The following is a 23,225-nucleotide window of genomic DNA, read 5'->3' on the forward strand; positions in this document are numbered from 1 at the left end:
GGAATTATTGAAAACACTCACATAAAATGTCAAGAGGCATTATAGTGGCTATTTGTCAATAAATACAAAATAAAGGGAACAAAAATAGTTTTTTGTACTCAGTGATTAGTCATATCCCTTGTTTTATTGTCCAAAGGGAAAACAAGCAAGAGAGGAACAACCCAAGCAAAACACAAAGGCGTGATACTACGTTTTATATTTTAAGTCAAACTAAAGTCACACTTTTTAAATTTGCAATTCAAGCAGGTGGTTATTACAGAAAGAAACGGGCAATGTCCCTTTTGCAATAACTGACCTTACCTGCCTGATCGCCGCCCAGCTATCAAATATTGCTGTGCATGCAGCATTGGCTGGCAAGGAAACTCAGCATTTGTATGTGTGTGCTGGGAATGAATGAACGTCATGTCAGCACAGCTAATCAAGATGCTGAAAGATTGTAAGGAGGAAAAAGAAAAGAAAAAAAGATGGTAGCTCCATGTGATAGAACACGAATAGGCGAGAAGTGTAGGTTTAGTTCAGTTTTACATTCAAACTGAAAAAAAAGCAATATTTTTCGTTCGAAGGGGTAGGGGACAAATCATAATTGGTTAAAAGTTCAAAAAACTGTGAGAAGAATGTGTTAAGAATATGTAAATATGTTAGGGATATAACCTGGGCACAGGTGAATGTTTTGTATGCCAGTTTGGTTACAACGCATACTGCCATAGTCTACCAACATAAGTAAACTACGAAGGGATGCCAGAAAGTTCTTGACCCAAGGTATTTTGTGATTCAGTGATTTTGTCACTGTAGCTGGAGTGTTAGGTTATAATATAAAGTGACAATATGCAGGATTGTAGCACTGTTTTTAAAGTATATATTTTTAGACCACGACAACAAAAAGTTGAACTTTGATTTGCCATAATTTCCTGCTCCATCAGAAGAAAACTACAAATTACATAATTATGACTCCAGCAGATGGCTAGAGTCACATCAGTCTGAATGTGTCTGATCTGAATGCGAGGCTAAGCAGGGTTGGGCCTGGTTAGTACTTGAATGGGAGACCACCAGTGAATGGAGCGGCAAGTGCCCATCATGCTCACATGCAAAAAATCAGTATGCCAACATATAGTATGGAGCTTTAGACATCAAATCTGGGGCAACATTTGAGAGAAATTCTACAGTGTAAACTTCTGAAGTTGTTGTTTATATTCATAACCTGATTTTGGCAGAGCTGTGAATCTCCGCTACAAGTCCATCAGAAGAAAACTACAAATTGGATGATTATGATCCAGTAAATACCTATGGCCACATCAGTCTGAATGTGCTTGATCCTTGAGGCTAAGCAGGGTTGGGCCTCGTTAGTACTTGGATGGGAGACCACTTGGGAGTGGCAAGTGCTCATCTGCAAAGAGTTGGTATGCCAAATTTCAGCACAGGGCTTTAGGGATTAAAGATGCAACATCTAGGAGGATATTTACAGTGTCAACTTCTGAAATTGTTTATATTCATAACCTGATTTTGGGAGAGTGGTAAATCTCAACTACAACAATGCTGAGATGCTAGAGATATCCAGGAAACCCAGTGGGTTTATAATTCATAAGCAGATGGATCTGCAAACGCTGTTAGCCAGGTGGGTGCTAAAATGTTAGAATGCCAAGAAGAAACAATATTGAGTAGAGACCCTTAAGTTGATTTTGTTGCTCTTTGAGCGATATAGTTATATTTGTCATTGATCAAACATGTTACACCACTATAACCTGGAGCATAAACAACAATGCTTGCAATAGCAGCATTCGGGTTCACGGTTGCCAAAAAAAAAAAAAATCCAGACAACACAAAAGTCCTAAACACATTTTTTCCTGGGATAAAGTATTTTGACAACTATCTTCAGAAGGGCCACACAGTTAATGCAAAAATCAAAATACTATTCTAATTTTCTGTGCTAATTAAAAAAGGTGTTACAAGGAAAAAACAGCATTGCAAACTGCAGAAATGTTCTATTTTGGAGTGAATAGCACAGTAATTTTCACAGTTCTAGGTCATTTTTTAAGGCCATATGTAATTTCAGCATTTCTAGAATTTTCAGCATTTCCTAAAACAAATGTTACCCATATGGATCAATAATTTTTTTTAATTTTTTATTATTTACAAAATATAGCTATGGGTTATATTAAATTTACAACATACAAAACCACAAATCAAACAGGCAACAACCCAGAAGCAGCAAAAGGATTTCATGTTTTTGAAGTCAGCTCAGTAAAAATGTTGAATGATTTGGTTATGAAACTTTGCGTATTTCCTCATAAAATAAGCTTATAAATGTCTTGGCATAAGGACTCTCAATCTCTGTGGTAGAGCCCAGTAAGTGTCTGTATAATTGCCCATTTGTTTTTACAATACAGCTTTGCACGTAAAAAGTTAATGCACCACATCTGTGCTATGAAAACATATGACAATTTCAATGTGTGACCAGAACTGCAGAAACCACCAGTGATTTAACTGGAATTGCAAAATGGTTCAGATTGTTCCCAGAAAAACATAACCTTCAAACATCCTTCAATTTGGCACCCATTTTTAATAAAATATAATGCCAAATATACAAGCAGGACAAAAAAAGGACAAATACATCCCGCTATCTGATTTCTGTGCCAGTAATATGTTGTATATCCAACCGCCTCTAAACCTGTGCAGACACGAGACAGATTACCAAAGAAAAAGTGATGCTACTTTTCATTTTTAAAACCTAAAACCACTTTTCTTGCAACTGGATTCTTTTTCTCATTTATGATATCTAGCAGGTTCACATCCCTACAGAAAGCTAAATTAAAAAGAGTGGACACCCTCTCTAATTTAAAGCTTTAAACATCCATCCATTTAAAAGTTGCCAATTGTTACAGTAGATCCCCATAGAATTATCTCTGCTTAAGGGGCAGAGAGCACTGTAAATGTAGGGCAGTTGGTTCAGGAACCTTTACCAGCATCAACTCAAGAAAGAATATTTGTCATGTCCCAACTTTGTATAACTAACTTATTGTATGGGCTGTAAGACATCACAAGGTCAAGTCAGTAGTGAAACCGTAAGGTTCCCTTTGCACTGGACCTGTCCGTAGTAGGTTTCTTTGGAAGGCAGAATGTCCTATTGAGGTATGTTAGACCTGCAAGAAAAGTAAATTACATTCTGCCTTCTCTTGTTAAAGCAACTGCATCATTTAACAACATGGCAGATTTTAAGTTTGGGTTTTCCATGCAATGTTGTTTCTATTGAAAAAAGCCCTTACAATGTTTAGGTCCAGCATTTGAGTTTTTACATAAGATATAAGCCTAACATGGGTGGGGTCCTCCAATTTGAATTATATTGTTTAGTCATTTGTGATAGAAAAAAAATTGCATTGGTTTGATATACATTGTTATACGTTGTGTGTTACCTCTGAGTAATATACGTATACTGTTGTGATAAAAAGTACAGCAATGTTAGGGATGATTTCAATCATACAACTTGTGTTTCAAGAGATGCAACTATCTGAAGAAACCAGCAATTCCTATAGTTATCTTGAAATGGCAAAAACCCTGGAGAATTACAGTAGAACTCATTGAAGAAAGGATATTGTGAACAAGGTAAAAGGTTAAATAAAAACCTGCTTGATTTACCATTTTTAGTGGTAAAAGTGAACTTATTCATTGACAGGACCTGCTTTGGCTAACAGTGTGCTGAAAGAAAAAAGACTAAAAGGATAAACTCCACTAGCAGTCTATAATATTGGCCTTGAGCAAGAGTACACAAGATTGGTTTTATGAAATCTATCAGTGCAATCTAATACCCCACAGAGAAAATGTTAAGGCACCAAAATATCCTACAACACAGTGATTTCTGTATGGAGAACAGAACACAATCGCCTCACCTAAACTATAAAAGAGTCATTGATGTTGCTTTTCAACAAAGGTGAAACAAAAAGAACAATTATAGGGACAACATACCTTATATGATCTATACTTACTTAAAGGCTTAAGTCTAGATTATTGTAGGCTTTGCGTCAAAGTATCACTGAATTGTTAATCAAACAGATCATTTTTGCAGTAATGCAGGGAACATGCCATTCACCCAACATTTATGGCACATAAACCTACCTAGTGATCATATTTTTAATGACAGTGTTTAATTCTTCACATTCACTGCATCGCTACAAAGTCATTTGTACAACACCGTAATTTTTTCCTGATGTTACTAATTCAGAACAGTACAAAAATACTTGATATTTAATTCACATTTTACATATGGCCATCTGGTTAATTTGTTGTAACTTCATTTTCCACAGAATAGGACATGTATACAATGGGCCTTCTATATTTCTACAACTATACTACTAACTGCCCATACCCGATAGCCAATTGTACCCGAACTGAGCAATTGAATAGCAGCACAATCTGGCCTAGTTAAAAAAAAAAGATGAATGGTTAGGGATGCTACAGCATTCAAAGTAAAGGCTGGTGCTACAGCATGAAGAGAATTGATGATGCTGCCAACTACCATACCTCCACCTACTATGCCACCACTGTATGGGCACTGATCTAGGTGCACAATGCTGTTTATGTATAATAATTATATTCTACTAATTTTAAAGCAGACTAAAATGCCCAGGCTTGCATTTTACAGGCCATCTTCAACATGGTGCTCCAGAAATGGGTTGGTTTTTAGTACTACCCTACAGAAGTAAAATAATTGTTCCCCCCAACCCTATTTAGCCAGGCACACCACCTGGCACTTTTCAGTAACCCCCAGCTGTTTTAGGTGGTTGCTGAAAAGTGGGTCCACAATACAGGGCAGCCTACAGCTTCTTCCCAGCTAGCTTTAAAAAAAAATTAAAGGGAATTCTTCCAATGTTGAAACCCTTCTGGCAGCACATTAAGATTTGTAACTTGTTTATACTTACACTAATTTGCACACAGAAGCAAATTATTAGGTCCACATAAACCATGTTTGTCACACAAGGATGGGAACAGATTTCCTATCCTAACCTAGCCACTAATAGAGACATTTAATGAAAGTTAATGTAAAAGGTTTTTCTTTTAAGTGTTGGACAGAGTGATGAGGGGTTGGAAAACTGGGCACATTTTACGCTTGTCTGTGTCCCCACTGCAATATTCACCATCTGTTCTGGTCCCAGAGATAGCAAGTGATGGGAAATTCTAAATCTCACAGTATACAGTAAGACATCAAGAACTATATTGTAAGGGAGACTGCTCATTTCAAGTCGCCTATAAAACAGCTGCACATTGTCCATGTTGCTGTTCTCTAACTCTTATTTCTGTGAACAGTTTGTAATTACATACGAACAACAGAAAAACAGAAACATAGTAATGGGGACTTTACAAGTACAGATAGAACTGAAATCACATATATGTATATAAGATCAATTATGTTTTATTCTAACTTCATCAGGCAACTTATCCAATACAACTGAGGTACCCATGTTCATGTTCAAAACCTTATCTCACTACACAACACGTTTGTAATTATATATACAAGTACTTGGTGTAAATTCTGTTTTCATCTAAATATGACACTGGGTGAGGGAAGATTTATTTTTTTTCTGGACCATTCATATGAGTGGTGTTATGTCAGATATCTAATATTGGCAGTATGCACAGTCACTGTCACTGTACAGCTGTATGGCATGACCTATGTATTTACTGTGGGAATGCAAGTCAGGAATATTTCATACAGCATAGATATCCCCATTATGGGTCAAGGTAAGGGTACCTGGTATTATTCTGGTACCAGAGTCTAGTAAAAACAAATATTCTCACATGGACACATGCATTTCCAGCTCACCCCACCACCTCAGTCCTCAAAGAGACCCTACTGTAGATTATATTTATTCACTATACATAACATACGCACGTTTTTATAAAGTTGCACAGAGAGTGGAAGGATTCCAAATGAGGTGTATTTCTTTGTTGAGATTTACTGAGCTATTAAAGTGGATCAGTACTCATCTTACAGGGTTCACAAAATTCTACATTTTGCTTTAACTTCTTCTTGAAATGTACCGGTGAACTATCTGAGATGTCAAACTGCCTAGAAACTTATGTCCCTCTAGTCTCTATATAGCTGTATATGTACAGTCTAAGTTCATTGTCTTATTGATGCCGCCCCTGTTTGACCACCAATAGTGGGGAGGGTTCCTCTTGCTAACTTTACGTTATTAGGGATCATTTAAGGGACATGGCATCAATAAGCTGCGGAGAAGCTGCAGACAATACAAACTCGTACTTTGCCCTCCTACATTTTTTTAATACAGGTATAGCTTCCACAATAAAGATCTACTTTAAATGCTACCTGTGTCCTAAGAGAGGATTTATTTTCACTTCTTCTGAATGACACCCATCACTTGGACAGGCCATTCAGGAAAATTCCCCTCATGGGTATACAGAGAGCAGAAAATCCTGAGAAACGTTCCAAATTTTCTGTATTTTATTTGGATGTTTATCTTTATTGCTGCCATGCCCCCACTGGGGAAATATTTCTTCACTTTTAGATCTTGCTGAAATCCTTTAACTAGACAGGAAGAAATCTCCCAGGGATAGAAATAAAATGATGATATAGATTCTAGCCCTTACACAATCTATTCAACCATGAAAAGTTTTTATTGTAACTGGGATATAACACAATATAAATACCAGGGATTGGCTCAATTGAGCTCACCACCTGTTCTAGATTGCATGGGAGTCATCTCAGGTCTGTGGGCAACTTAGTAGAGTTCCTGCTGTTGGACAATATTGCTTTTATTTGCTTAACAGTCAAAGACAGGCTGCGATACAAGTAAACGTGGCTTGTTTAAAGAATGAGTTCAGACAATACCCAAGTGTGCTGATATTTATACTTGAGTAGAATATATTATATTAAGCTGTCTATTCTGTGACTCATCCACTCCTGCCTATTGTCTGGAAACTGAAGTGTATGCTACAAGATGTAGCTCTTGTAATCCTCTGTATACTTTATTTCAATCAAAATAACTGTACAGAAAAGCAGGAAACATTTGCCTTCTGGACTTTTATGGGACACTTGATTTTATTTGTTATCATAAAGGATTGTGAAGATTTTCTCTTTGTATGAAGAGATTATGACAGTGGACCTTCCATAAGGTTGATACCGGTAAGTAAATTCCTCAAAAACCTTTGGGGATAATAATTGCCTCCTTTTCTAATCCAGCCATCTTTCAACCACCATGGTCCTCGATGGCTCCTCTGAAGTTTGAACTTGCGCCATGTGGCTCCATTCATTCATGTCAGAAAATCAAACCTTGCCCAGGTACTTGTGTTTATAGGGTGCTTTGTCACCATCATCCGGCTGTACTCCTGTGCTATTACCCTATCGCATACATTCTCAAAGGGACTACAAATAATCATACTGCCATATACTGCACAAGCAGTCCCTACCCTTTTACAATAAGTAAAAAGATAATAAATCTACTGGCAGAATCAAAATTAAATAAAACTCCTAAGGACACTCAAAAAAACAAATTCTGCGGTGTTACTGCTACTGACAGTCTGTGCTATATAAGATATTTTAGATTGTGCCCCTAGTTTCGCTTTAATGTGACTTATTAATATTACAGGCATGGGATCAGAACTGGAGCTGCCCATGAAGATGAATGAGTTACTGCAACTCACCTTGACACCAATTGCAATAATAAGATGTTTTGGAAGCTCGGCATTGTCAAAGCAGAACGGGCATTTCTCCATCCTGGCAGCCAGCTTGCGATGCTCAGATATTGCCTGCTGTCTCTCCCTCTCATCTTCTTCCCCAGAACGTTCCTTCTTTGCCGCTTTAGAGACAAACATGTCATCCAGGGTGTAATAATCTTGGTCGGTCTTCTCCCTGAACTGAAAGAGAAAACATCAGACTTATTACAAAATGTTCACCTTGTCCTATAAATTGCCATGAAAGTAAAAAAAAGCACATTTTGGAAGACATGAAGAGCAACAAAATAAAAAAAGAATTGAGAGTATAATTTACAAGTAAAAGAACTATATATGGCCTTCTTTATTTTTCTTAAAATTTTACTAGATTCAAACTCCTTGAATAGAGCAAAATAAACAGTTTAGTCCTGCCGAATGTTTAGTTTTAACAGATACTCTGCTGACCACTTTCCTGTACTCAACCATCACTATAGGCTCCAAATGGAGCCGCTAGTAAAAGGGCGACCCTCCTGCCCCTTAATTCTAGCTCGTAAGTAGCAAGCATTCCCAATAATTGAAGGGGTAACCACAGGCTAACCTACAACTTTCCATTCAATTGGATGAATATCCACTCAAAGTATGAATACCTACTCAAAAGTAACCTTAACGGTATGTTTCATCATACCCTGGCTATTCCCTGGGGAACGCTGGAATAACCAAAACAACCTCAGCAAGCACAGCTTTTTTTTTTTTGTAAAAGAAGACAGCAATCAGGCTGATATGTTCAATTAGATCTCCTGTCCCTTCCTTTAAAAAAAATTACTTTATTTCAAGTCTTTTTTTTTCATCTTCACCTGATCAGGTCAGCATCACTCTTCCCGTTGTGGTTGCATTGCTCCTCTAGAGATGGTTTGGGAATTGAGGAACAGTCCTTACACCATCATAGGCTGCATCCATGCCTTAGAATGCCCAGAATTTGCAGAATAAACCTATTGTGCTTTCACAGGCATTTGATTGCAGAATAATTAACATTATGGGGTGCGTTGATAACATTGCAAAAAACAATGTTTTTTGGACAAATAGTATTAAAATGTCCTTAAACCACTTTTTAAATCTCCAATTTATTTAGTGCAGAGGTTCACAGTAAAGGTATAGGAGCATATCAACAGCAATAGTTCTTCACAGAACAGGCTGTGAATTGGATATGAAATTTAATTTACAGCCAGTGTAAAAGTTTTTGTTTTTTTAAGCAGAAGGTTTAACCGAACATATTGTATTTGTTCTTTCAGCTTAACAGACTATCAAAGGGTCGTTGAACATCTATAAATATTGTTTAGAAAGAAAAGCTTTTACGTCTTCTGTAGAAATTTTACTTTAGTTCAGCTTATTATACACAGCTGCAATCAGTGCAGAATAAACGTGAAAATGAGTAGCGATCTGCACATGGTCCGTGACAGATTTACAGCACTTACTCCCGCCATTATTTATGCACAGGAACAGTCATTGTGCCATGTTACTTGGACCTCTGCAGGCTGTTTGGTAAATGCTGAAGCTTTTGGAAAAAGATGCAGGATAGAAAAGGAAACATTGACTTTACCTAGTGGCATATTTGTCATTATTTGCAGGAACTTTGCCATTTGCCTACTGTTGCTGCCATATTTATAATGTATAAATTATAACTATGTAATATAATCACAAGTCACAAATAAAAAAAAAAATGCCAGACTGGAAGCTCCATGCATTCCAGGTGTTAACTTGTGGTTAGAAGGCTGAAAGTCTGTCGTACCAACAGCTTCCATGGCCTTTTTAGCATGGGGGGGGGGGGGGGACTTCAGGTTGGCTTTTGGAACCAATAGCAAGATGGAACGTAACCCATTGATGCGTGCACCAGAGGAAATTAACATCTGGGTTCTATTTTTTCTTAAACTGAAAATGCTAGATGTTATTAAATGTATCCACATTTTTTTTAATTTATTTACAAGCATATTGGATTAGTTAGGGGCCCAAAGAAAAAACTTCTTGGGGGAAGTTGTAGACAAACTAGACTCGACAATGGGTAGATACATGGCACAAAAGCTTCCAAGCACCCTTGTCAGGTCAATATGCTAAAAACCTAGTGCCCTCAATCATTGGCTTTAGGGTACTTCTCTCATTTTCTATAGATGCCAATGAAAAAGGAATGGAAGCAGATATCAGCATTGCATGGGCTTACATGACAACTGGCCCATTTCCAGTTGGTTCACCTGCAAGACTGATATTTAGGACTGGTAGCAACAGTAGTGGTAGAGCATATGGTCATTTGAGTTGTTTTTTAGTTCTTGCCATTTTTTCTGCCCTCAATTATATTGAAAATAAAGTTTAGAAAATTGTGAAAACAGCACTGACCCTACAATTAGCTCACAAGTGAACGGACAGTTTTTATTTCTTTAACACATGGCCTGCTTAATTAAACTCCTGAAAGCATGAAAAGATACACTTTCATCAGTGAACCTGGGTGATTCAGCAAACCTGGAATAGATTTCTTAAAAGTCATTTGGTATTTGTTAAGCAAATGTTTTTAATCTTGGACCAGATCCATTACAAATTTGCTGGATCACCCAGCTTCACTGATGAAAGTGTAAATTCTCAAGCCTTGGAGAGCTTTAATAAATCAGGCCCACTGTTGGTACTTTAGAAAGTTTAGGATATATGTAAACCTGTACAGTTACCTTTATTTTCTCCCATTTGGTCTTCTAAATCTACAGTTCAAAGCATGTTGTTAGATTTTTCCAATGATTTATCCTCCAGGCATTTGGCCTGTATTGAACTTAACTTATAAGCAGTGTTATCAGCATTGCCCCATTTACCTTTAAGGGAGAACAATACAGAACACCTGGATATGGGGAGTTCATTAGTCCAAAGCAGTACTGAGCCACCTGGACTGACACAATTCCTCTTTTACAGTTAAAGCAGGATAAGTCAGTGTCATCACCCTTAGACATGATGGGTTTGGATTCACTTTTCATTATAAATGTGCAGGGAAGGAAACACTTGCCCCTTTTCCTGTTGGAAAACAAAGGCTGGTGAATGTTTTCCCATCCTGCTTAGCCTTGTCTAAAACAAAAGTGGGGCAAACCTCACAGTCCAATCCTCATCTGATAAATTTTTGACTGCAATAGAATTGCGTTTTCTTCTTTACAAAACACACTAAACCCTTAAGCTGGCTAAACTTTAAAAAAAAAAACCTGACAGTGAAACCCCCATACCTGAACATAAGAGCCAGATCTATTTCTACTGGAGACATGTCTGACAGCCGTGCTATTTGCAAGTAAGTGCTCAAGAGCTGTCAGCACCTCCCTGGAGAAAGAGGCAGGAAACCCGGTCTAGCCTGGTGGCTGGACCCGCTGGGACACATGTGACTGACATGACATGTTACAGAAAAGCATTTATTTAAAGAACCTCCTCAAGAACATAACACTAAGGAATTAAAGATGCATTAATGTTTAAATAACACTATTCAATTTAATGCAATATTATAAATAATACTCCAAGCATGCATTCTGCAAGATCAGATGTTTCTTTATATGGAGAATGTGCTGGAGTCTTTGGGAATTATATGCCAAATGAGGTTGATATTGCCCAAAAAAATAAGTAAAATAAATGTGGACTGAATATATTTCTTTGTTCAGCCATGATTGTAGACCTTAAAAAGACCTAACCTAACATTTTTACTTTATATTAAAAGGGTAGACAACACAATTATGTAAGTTAAAAAAAAAAAAAGGAAAAAAGTGGTGAAGCCACATCAGGCATCCTAGACTTCTGGCTTCCTAAATCTGCACATGCCTGATATCAGAGCTTTTTCATTGGGGTGGGTGAGGATGCCAATCCCACACATGTGCAGTGGGATCAGCACTCTTTTTTCCCAATTTGCGCCAGTGTGAGATGGGGTGACATAGGAAGAAGCAGGAAGAAGAAAGAAGATGACCGTGCCCCGCGCTTCCTCCCTGCCTCCTTCCCGAAGACTGATAAGACGTGTGGGACTCAAACCAGGAAACCACCAGAGGGATCGAGGAATCTGCAGAAGTGAAAGTGATTTTTTTTTTACACGTTCCGCATTAATGAGGGGAATAATTGGTCCAGGGACTTGGGTCCATGACAAACAGTACAATAAAGTAAAAGAGGAGACAGATTAGAACTTGTCTTGCAATTTGACATTGTATTGGTGCAGGAATAAGGGATTTGGACTGCCAAAAGAAAATGAAAATCAGATTTTGTAGTGTGTTTGAAAAGCTTCTTCTGGAACTCAAAGATGGGCAAATGTCTTCCCAATATTTTAGGTAGCACATTTGCCACTCCATGGCCATGCATAAAGCAAAACTTTTTTCATTACACCCTCCACTAGTATCACAGGTCCAGCACAACAAAATTGCATACAACAGGTGCACTGACCTCTACAGTACAGTGTATTAGGATACCTTTAACAAGTCTGAATGATTCACAATTTCTGGATATGTCTTGATAGAAATTCAGCATATTCCTCTGACACAGGATGGGCTGTCCGCACACTTACCCATTCAGGGATTTTTTGCATTGCAGAGGTTTATTATTTTAACAGGTGTAAAGGGTACAGGGATGACTGTCAACACAGACTACACGTCTTTCAGTAAGTTAAAAAATATGTGTATTTCAGCAATATACCTAGGTACTGGCTTGCAGTTCAGTTTACGGAATAGAGAATTATTGAAAAAAGAAAAAAAAATAAAGTCTTTTAAAAATTTCCATATCACAGCTGCTATGGTATGTCATCTAAACACTATAACAAGCCATTTTCATGATGGGTAATATACAAATTTCCAGGATTTGTGTGATCCTAAATATGTGCCATGGTTGTGCATCTGAACCCACCGAGGGCTCTTTTTTCTTGATTACTCGGTGCAGCCATTGCAAGCACCTGTCATCATATGACAAGCAAGATCAATCTAAATCATGATGTGTTTCCAGGATATGTCTGCACATCTCACCCACCTAACACAGATACATAAATCAGTATGAAAATATGAAGTAAATCCAAAAAATATGTGGATGAATGTTATGTACTCTGTTCTTTAATCCGTAAAGAAGTAAACAAAATGTGAAAATCCAGAGGACCCCACTATATGTATTTCCAAAAAGAATCTCGGGACAAAATGATCAAAAAAAGTGATTATGAATATACGCTTTAGTTTGAGATTCCCAGTCTGTTCTGCCCATTCATAATTGCCTAACAACTGAAAAGTCGAGAGACTCCTGGTCTCTGCCCACCCATGCCTACAATGTAAACACCAACAAACCTGTCCACTGTCATCAATGATGTTCTAATACATTATGGTGCTTTAGCAATGCCATATAGTTAAAAGTATGTAACCTCCACACCTCAATGAGCCATCCACACACATCCCTTCTGTAGTCATGCCTGCAAATGGTTGGGCATACCTGCACTTTGCAAAACTAATGACTGCATTGGGTCTATTTTGGCCAAAAACTGTATTTTTTTGTGGCTTGGAGAAGGAAGTATTGGGGAACAGACATAATTTGTTTATTTTTGTTATATCATACTGGAATAAGGTGTCCATATACTATGACACATGATTGCCATAAGGTATTGCAGAGACTGAAATCCCACAGGTAACACTTCAAAAGTTCAAATTTCAATACCAATCAATGTGAAAACAGGAGGTCTGAGGAAGCCAAGCAACTAATTATCAGCTAGGGTTTTTGGTTTCTGGCAGCAATCAAGAACTGTAATGAATCCTTCCAGATTAACCATATAACATATGTAGAATCTGAGACTGCCTATCCTACTACTTAACATAGATTAGATGCTGATGTCAATTTATCAACCTTCATTGAGCTCTGCAAAGTGACTACATCGCTTCACCACCCATTGGGATGGATTAGTTAATGATTAGGTGGATACAATGCAGTTGTTTTATTTTCTACCTAGAGAAGCTTATAAATAATTACAGTGGCCTCCTTAATTCAATTTTAATTCCTAGCTTTGTTCCTAACTCCTATAAGCCTCTAGTCTGCCTTCAACAATTAAATAAAGCCTAAACAAAACAGAACTTATACGTTGAGGCGTTTATTACACTAAAATAAAAAAGATTAACCCAGTCATTCAGTACCCAGACAGGTGAAAATGCACCCAATGTTAAAAAATAATGCATGAAACATCAGAAAGTAAACCTGTGAGGATAGAAATAATGGCGTGGTAGCTGTTGACATTTTACAGCTCTGTGCTACATTTTTTGGTTTTAAAACTGACCCCAGGAGGTATTAAAAATGAAAAAAAGCAGTTAAGGGTACTTGTGCTGCCATGTGCAATACCTCCTCTCTGCACAAGATGTACCCAATTTACTGGACTGAATGACTGGCTTTAGAAAGATTGAGGACATACTGTAAGTTTCAACATGGTGCCCTGAATTCAATGAATGTCAGATTCACTGCTCTGTAAACAGACCCTATTGTATTACTGCCACAAAATAATTTTCTTAATCAAGAGCCCATCCTTACCACAGCAGTGTGTGTATGTGTATTTTCCACAAAGCACATGTTTTGTATTGGGCAGTCTATTCAGTTGAATGAGCAGCCACAATGAATAGAAATGTAGTGCATATGTTGCACCTTATAAAGGGCAGTGCACAGCAGGCCTACCAGGTCCTCTTCTTCTTGTCTATTCTCTAGAATAGATTGGAGTTCCCAATGATGCAAATTGCTGTGGTGACAGAACAATGTCATGGGACTCTTCTCTCCATTACAAAGTGGGCCTGACGTAATAAAGCTCTCCAAGACTGGAGAACATAGACTATCATGGCAGAACCTGGATGATCCAGCAAACCTGGAATTGATCTGGTCTTGGATTGAAAATACTTGTGAACTAATAGCAAATTACTTTTAAGAAAGCGACTGCAGGTCTGCTGGATCACCAAGGTTATCCCATGGTAGACTATCCTTTCTAGTCTTGGAAAGCTTTAAAAAAAATCAGACCCAGTAAATGCTGGGTGCTGTGGGAACACTCACAGTAGGAATGAATATTCCCCAGCACACCAACAAATTAGTGGGAATTAGCCTTAGGAGTCTAGCACTCTTTCCAAGTTGTTTCATTCACTTTGTCTATGGGATTAGTACCTTTATAGTGAAATGCTTAAGGTTCTGCATTTCTACTGATTGCCACATGCAAGGTCCCTGGGATCTCTACATTTCACTTCCCATTTGCACTTCACTTCCTTGACCTTATGATCACAAAAGATCATTTTCCCTCCTTTTTATGATTGGAAGTAAAGATGACTATGTAACTTCTTTTGAATGGTGCCAGGTAAAGGGTTGTCACCTTTCAACCTTTCTTTACTACTGAGAAGCTGACACAAGATAAAGTTTTGACTTTACCAGCTGAATTTTTATTTTGTAGCAATGACAAGTTTTGTGGGCACAGACAAGGACCACAGCTTCAGAGTACACTCCTTAAAAAACAAAAGTATTGGGGTTGTCAGCAAGGACAACCCTAATATCTATATCCTGGCCATTTCCTTTGATTATGTAATTTAAATGCAAGAATGTAACCATGGAAAAAAAAAAAGAGGTTTTCAGCTCAGATTATGCAGATCCCAAAGCGATATACCATTTTATGGCCTGCGGCTTTTACCCGAAACACAATTGATTGTAGTGGGTGAGCTCTTTGAAGCAGAAAACTCCCTGTGGTCTATCTCAAGGATTAGGGCGACCTCAGCTGCTCATTTAAAATATGCTTCTGTCAGTTTTTTAAAATTTCATGAGGTCGGGGAGGAAGACTTAACAGCAAGCAGTGAACACTTTGTATAAATAGTCATTTTTCTCATGACAATTACATTTACATTTCTATTTCAAGATTTCTCAAATAGTTCATGTTTTATCTAATACACATCTTATATTACTCTATAAATTTCAAAAACACCAACGCTGTTTACAGCAATTATGCTTTGTTCTGCTCTGCATGTATTAACAGATTATGTAACCACAGCCGGTATGCATATGTAAGCAATTTGATGAAAGTAGGCCATACATGGAGGGGGTGATAATGTGAAAGTGAACTGATAAAACCTCCGAAAATCTTCCCTCCACAGATTAAGGGCAAGTATTGCTTATTTAGTTGTATATATGTTAAAGAATGGGGAATAAAAATATTTTTTTCTTTATCATATACTGTCAGTGCTGCAGTGCTGACCATGAAATAAACACTATATAGGCAATATTATGTGGACACCCCTCCATATGATTGCATTCAGGTGTCTTCAGTGAATGACACCAGTAATGATGCAGAATACAAACACATGATAGATAACTGTGCTCATCCATCCCTATGGCAAGAGTTTGGGGCAAGCCATATTTATCAAGCCAGTGTTTGAGGAATTGATGTGAAAAAACCAGACTGGCCTGTACAAAGCCCTGTGAACCTTCCTATCATTGGGATGAATGGGAATGCCAAATGTGAGCAAAGCCTTCTTGGCAGACATTAGTACCTAAACTCACAAGTGGCTTTTGGGTGAAAAAGCACAAATTTTCTACAAGACATGGTCCAAGAACACTCCTAGAAGAGAATACATTGTTATAGCTGCAGTTGGGGCACATTTTCATATTAATGCCCATGTTTTTGGATTGGGTGTCAAACAAGCTCATGTAATTGTTATGGTAAGGAACCCACAAACTTCTATTTGTAAATGTGACCTAGACAGTTGAGGAGTAAGGTATATGCAGCAGTAACAATATTTGTTTTGCCTAAAAATGCACATTATGTAAATGTCAATTAGTTTTCTTTTTTCTTCTCGCTTTCCCTGTTCTGTTGGAGATATTTCCAGAACCACAACAGTCATTGAAAACGTTGTCTTCTAAATCTAACAATGGTCCCAATTCCATATTAATGCTCACTCCTTCTAGCAAGCTTACAATCTAGATCAGCTTCGACCTGGGGGAACCTTTAAAAAAAACATTCAGGTCTTAAGGGAACTCCTTCTATAAATACCATATGTACAGCTCACAGTACAGTCACAATGTGCTCGGTGGGAAGAATGTCACCTCCTTACAGACAGCCAAAAAGATCATAGGTGTCACAAACTGATCAAGGAACCTCCAGCAAACCCTGGAGGAACTTTGGTTGAAAAATACTGATCTATATTGAAGTAGAGTGGACACAAGGTAACCCTATACAATAATGGATGGTAAAGTAAAGAGACGTAAAGGTCCCTTGGAATGCTAGCTGATAGGTGGAAATATTAAACATAAAGTAAAAGTCAGCAAGATATTTCCACCATTGTGCAGCATGATAGAACCCCCAAATATTACAGTTGTAAAACACTGTACAGAACTGAATAAAGGATATTTTTACAGTATAAGACCTCCTATGTCACTGTGTGGCATATACTAGAAGATTGGCATGCAATATGCATGAACCTTTAGGTCTCTTGTGTAATGTCAGTGGGTGCATAACAATATGTCAGTAGAGAAGGGCCAATGATGGCTCGATCACACAACAATGGTACATTATGTACCTAGGGTTGAACATTTAGGAAACCTTCTAAAAGTCAACAAGTGTTGGAAATTGTAGCTAAAATGTTTGACTGGTTGGAAAGCTCCATATGACCTGTCCAATACATTCCTCCTCCCAAGAGCGTGAGAACATGTTAGCAGTAAATAGGTTGCTTCCGTTCATTGGATAAGTCATGGAAGAAGCAGGCAATTCGTGACTATGGATGATGAATGAGATCTAGAAAGAAATGCAACTTTTATGCAGAACACATTAAAATTTGACCAACGTGAAACTTAGCTAATCAAACGTTATACTTGCAGAGTTTGACTGGCTCAGTTTCAAGTCAGTGAAATTGGTATGCATTGGAATATGATTTACAGAAAAATATTATCTTCTGCAACTCATTGGCCACGTCTAGCAATTACATATAAAAACCTACTTACCTTACCATAAAAATTTACCAATCTATGCTCATCTTTAAAAAAAAAATATATAGCTAAATGATTTTTATAGCAGCCAAATCTTACCAATCTCCTAAATCTGGTCAACTATAGTGACAAACTGTAAAGTTCAAACTATCCATCGCCTACAACAATATTGAAGCCAGTCCACACGTCTTTGAACTCTTACTTTAACACACAGACAAATTGCAACTGACCTTCTGTGCGCAGACTGCTGTCACACGAACCAGCGGTTGGCTAAAACGGATTATGTTATTAAAAAACTAGCTGTAAAAGCAATATCTAGGAGAGAGACGAGCTAAAGAGATATGTTTGTTTCCCTAGTGTCTGCCAGAGTGTATCCAAGTTACCAGAAACACAGATTTCTACTGCCCTAATTCCCACATGTATAAATCAAGAAAAATGACAGTGTTAAAATAAATAGGCTTTCATTCAGCGATTCCATCTTTCTTTACATGAAGCTTTATACAGGATTTATAAGAATGCTTAGAAGATACAGTAATTACCTTGCCAATAATAGACTGAGATGTACCGGTAATAAGGGTGTATCTCTATTATTTAATTGTATTCATATAGTGCTGATATATTACACTTATATTACATTTGCTTTACAAAGTCCATTGTCATTATTAAACCGTATTTTTTTTTACCCTGCCCGAAAGAGCTTCTGCCACTAACTGTCCCCAAGGGACCAACAATTTAATATGTCTAATGTAGACATATGTTACCAACACAATCTAAGGACAATTTTGAGGGGAAGCCAATTAACCTAACTGCATGTATTTGGGATGTTGGAGGAAACTTTACAAAACATTCTTAAAGAAACTTAGTTTTTAAACTCAACTCCATGGAAACACAAAAACGTTCAGTTTTGGATTACTGTATATACTCTTATATAAACAAACCCAAATATAAACCAAGGTACCTTCTTTGACCATTAAAAATGTATACTGACTCAATTATAAACCCTGGGCACAAAATGCAACCATCAACATTAACATTCAAAAACAGTAGTAAGCAGAAATAGCAATAAAATGAATGTAAAGATTTATGTAACATTTTTTAAAACATTCATTGAAAAAGGAAAAAAAAGAAAACACATGGGCTCAGTCGATTTATTTTTTTTTTACCCCCTTTTTTTTTTTATTGACCAGGTATACTTTTGGATTGGTAGTGATGGGTTACTTGCTATAAAATTGATCTTTTGTGCATTATTGTCCACTAGTAGTTGGTGTGCTTATGTAAAGTGTTTAATAAACTCTAATGTCTTCTAAAGCAATAGTTTGTTATAAAGACACTCCTTATTTATGACCAGGTTATATCCCTATGACACGGTCATTAGGCAAATTTGTTACATGGGGAGCACTGTAAATGGCCGGTCTGCCTATCTGTGAACACGCATCGTATGTCAGTATCACCGACAGCTTGCAAGGCCTGGATTGAGGATAGAACACGATGGAGGACAGAGTAGAGTGAACAGAGGAGAAACAGTGTGCTGCTGTACAATGTATAGGTCATGTACAATGTGCTAGTTGGAGAACTGGTCATAAGGCCAAGGATTATCTATACACTGTACATAAAGGCCACCTAGAGGTGTGACCCGAGTATAAATCAAATTCTTTTTCTAATAGCATTTTCAGGTAAAAAAAAAAAAAAAACTATTATATAATAAATAAATAACTGTTTAACTACATCTACTAAAAGTTGGGAATGTCTCTATGTTTATAGGCTAAATAGATATAACACTAGCTAATAGGAGATAAGAGCAGGCAAACAACCTTATCAACTTTGTGCCACTGCCTCAAAGAAATAAGCTGGGTCTATGACCAAGTTGCCTTGCTAATGGGGCTCTGCTGTCTGGCAGAAGGTTTTTGTATTACAAAACTAGTATACCAGATTTAAAAAAGGACAGCTAAAATTGTATTAAGAATTAATGACTTCAGTTTACCATGAAATTCCTTCATTTACATTCACCTGGATGTTTTACTTAAATTTAAAAGGAAATAATTTTCCTTTAAAAAAATTACTCTAATCTTTGTATAAATATGCATATTCTCTGTGAGTTCACCAGAGTTCAGCTTTAGGTTCACCTTTCTGGATATTCCTTTTAATTCCCCATGAGTTTGTATAGTATGGATTCTAATATCATGTAATAACGATAAATCTAAATGGCCACATCCTAATTTTAAATCAGAAAATGTGCCTACTTTTTTCTACGCGTTTCGCTGAATTATTACTGCTTCTTCAGGAAAACAGGGGATATAGTAGTCCCAAGTGAGGACAATGGGATCCTTCTCATACAGAATGCAAGCATAAGAAATGCACTGGAGCAGCAACAGAACGGGTAAGTGGCAGTCTCGGGAGGATATTTTTCAGTATGTCTTCAATCGATTCTCATTTGCCAGATTGAACATGCTTGTAATCATCACTCAAATAGTGTAAATTCAGCCATCCACTGTATAGCAAAGAAGATCCTTTGATATCGCTTATAACTGCACCCTCTATTACAGCTAACAACAGCTGCCTTTTGTTAGGATCAGCATTTGCTTGCCAAAAAACCTCCTTCAGAGGATCTGGATGCAGAAGTTTTTTATAATATATGGCTGAACTTTTATATTATAAAAACATAATGATACATTTTATTTAAATATTCGCTATACCCCATTTCTGTTCCCAGTGAAAGAACTCTGCTGTTCGTATTGATTCATTTTTGGGTGTTGGATATTAACATGTACGTAATTATTGTCATGATTTTTGTTAAAATAATTTATTGCTTGGATTATTTGTAATTTCTGTTAAAATGGTGCCATTATTTTATAGGACTCATGAATTATGCTCCTGATATATGTTTTCCGCATTGAACTATATTAGAATCATGGAGATTGTAATTACTAATACTGTATTGGAAGATGTATATAATTTTTAATATTTGTATAATAAATTTCTTTTTATATTATCCCAATTAGTCGTGGAACGCCTTAAAAGTCCCTCTTGTTGGCCTACTTTTGATCTAAGGATCTGTGGAATTGATTAATCTGTTGGGTGGGGTAACATTTACTTGTATGTTTTATATTTATACACAAGTACAATGTAGAGAAATTTTTTGGACACAGTTGGAAAACCTTAGATTTTAGAATAATAGGTGTTCCAAGAAAGCCAGATTATCATTAAGCAGAATATGCACAGTGTCAGGATGACTGGATCAACTTCAAAAAAAGGACAAAGTATTGTTTTTCAACATTTTGGTGATTGCCTGGAATGTACCTTTACTTCGATTAAAACGATCAGCATTATCTGTCCCCCTTACCATATTCCATAATGTTTGGTAGCGTGCAAGGGGACCTACAAAAGGCAGCTGCTACACCCAAAGTAATCCAGTAACTCAATAAATAATAACTGCTTTAATGCATAATACATAAAAATGAATTTAAAACAGGTACCATGCAATATGTGGGGAATGAGGAGATAAGAAGAGTTTGGACTGTTTAGACTATCTTATGATCTCCAGTCAAGTCACGGATGGAATGTGTTGCTGGAGAAGAGATTTAATTTACTAAGAACCATGCACAGACCTCATGACACGTTCCAGTGACTGAGGGGATGTGCAATGACAACGAAGACATCTGTACTTAGTAATGATTTCATGCATTTGGCATCAGTCAGAAACCATTAGCCAAACTTAGATTTGATCATGAGCAATGACTGCACAGCTGCTGAAAAATGGGAGCGTTCAGTTTTCAGAATAATTGATGAAAGCGTGCAATCTGTACAAGATTTTAAAAAGTGTTCCCACTTATATTTACAAAGAAAAACAGCTATTTGTAATGACATCTATAATTAAGGGATTTAGCCCCTCTGATCCTCATTCTATTTACTAGTTTTTCAGACTTTTTTCTTAAAAGCTGAACTTCAGCCTTACCTTCAAGTTTTAACAGTTGTACAGGCTCGTCTGCTGCATGAAAATACCTTATTCTGATTTTACTATACACAGAGAGGTTCTAACAATTTGCATTAGAAACTGTTTAAGGCCATGTGCAGCATACCTAACCCTTTCTGCCACAGCTATTTCATTTATTACATTTTAGCTCTACAAATCATGGAGGTTCAGAACCGCATATGGGTACTGCCTAATGCACTCTGGGAAAGCCCACTTTTCCAGCCTGACACCAACATATTCAACCATTCTGCCTGGTTCACCACTTGCACAAGGGCCAATGGCTCTAGACAGGAGTACTGGGGCTTTTAATATTTTCAAAAAGCTATGTACAGCACCCTACCATACCATCTGCCATAATCTGCTTGCATTGCAAAAAAACAGGACTTGATGATGTCACTGGATCTAAAATAGGGCAACGAAAACAGTGAGCTTTTATTGAATAATTTCGTTAGAATGATAAATTTGGAGGAGATAAAACAAGGGAAGTCATAATATAAGCAATAAAGCAATCTTTCAAGTATGTGATTGTATGTTTACTTGTATGCAAAAGTAAAAAAAAGTTATAAAGGGACTAGGTTTTTATGAAGCAACAAGAGCAAGGTAATTCCATGGCCTTCTAGCTGATTTTTGGTGGTCCCAAAGCCGATTGGCAATGTTTTAGAACAATACATAGCTTCCTACAACATGAGAAATATTGTGCTGCACATATAAGACCTAATGCAGCATTGACATAAGGCAATATGGTGCAGGATATGCAGTGCCACAGTTGCCACTACACAGTATTAATTTAGCGCCAACACATTACGCAGTGCTGTACAAAGTTCATAGTAATGTCACTAACTGTCCCTCAAAGTAGCTCACAATCTAATGTCCATACCATAGTCATATGTCATTAATACAGTAGAAGGTAAATTTTGGGGAAGCCAACTAACCTAACTGCATAATTTTGGAATGTGGGAGGAAACCGGAGTACCCAGAAAAAAACCCACGCACACACAAGGAGAACCTGCAAACTCCATTAGGCTAGATGAGAACTCTTTAAAAGGAAACACCTATCAGGATAAAAACACACTGATCAAAAATTGCAATATAGAAAAGGGCTATAAAAATGTGTTCTTCATTTCATCCATTTTCACAATCACTCTGTTTTTGAGAAAAAAAATTTTTGAAAGCCTAAGGATAAAAAAAAATCCATAACACCCAGATGTGTTCAGACTGCATTACAAACAATTGTTAAAAAAAAGACAAAAAAATGTTTCAAAAAAGGCTTTGGAGTTAATAAAAGCTGGACAATGTCTTGAGTAAAAACTTTCTGCTTAGCAGTGAATTCACAACCAGAATGCAGGCTCACGTAAGTGGATAAAATTACTGCTGAATGTTTTGTTAAGTTGAAATCTTGGAAAACAATATTCTTTCATGTGACTGAGATTGTAAAGAAAAATATTATATCCCGTGTCCCATCCCTTTTCCATTGTAAAGTCCATGTGTCACTAAATAATTTATTTAGTTTCTCTCGAAATAGGGGCAACACAGTACAGCACGAAACAGTACTGGAATTAGAATGGGGCACCTCCCTCTCCATAGAACAGAACACACTGAGATGTTTGTACAATAATCACTTGTAATAAACGTCACCTGAAACGAT

General features: G+C 37.1%; 1 protein-coding gene across 1 annotated transcript in view; it reads right to left on the minus strand.

Moving 5' to 3' along the window:
- CWF19L2 (CWF19 like cell cycle control factor 2) overlaps window positions 1-23,225 on the minus strand; it is a 74,432-nt gene that overhangs the window by 15,715 nt on the left and 35,492 nt on the right. The window contains exon 8 of the mRNA XM_072398648.1: window positions 7,654-7,866. Coding sequence (XP_072254749.1) covers window positions 7,654-7,866 — 213 coding nt within the window. The remainder of the gene's footprint in view (window positions 1-7,653; window positions 7,867-23,225) is intronic.

This window comes from Pyxicephalus adspersus, chromosome 1, assembly GCF_032062135.1.
Source record: "Pyxicephalus adspersus chromosome 1, UCB_Pads_2.0, whole genome shotgun sequence".
NCBI classification, from domain to species: domain Eukaryota; kingdom Metazoa; phylum Chordata; class Amphibia; order Anura; family Pyxicephalidae; genus Pyxicephalus; species Pyxicephalus adspersus.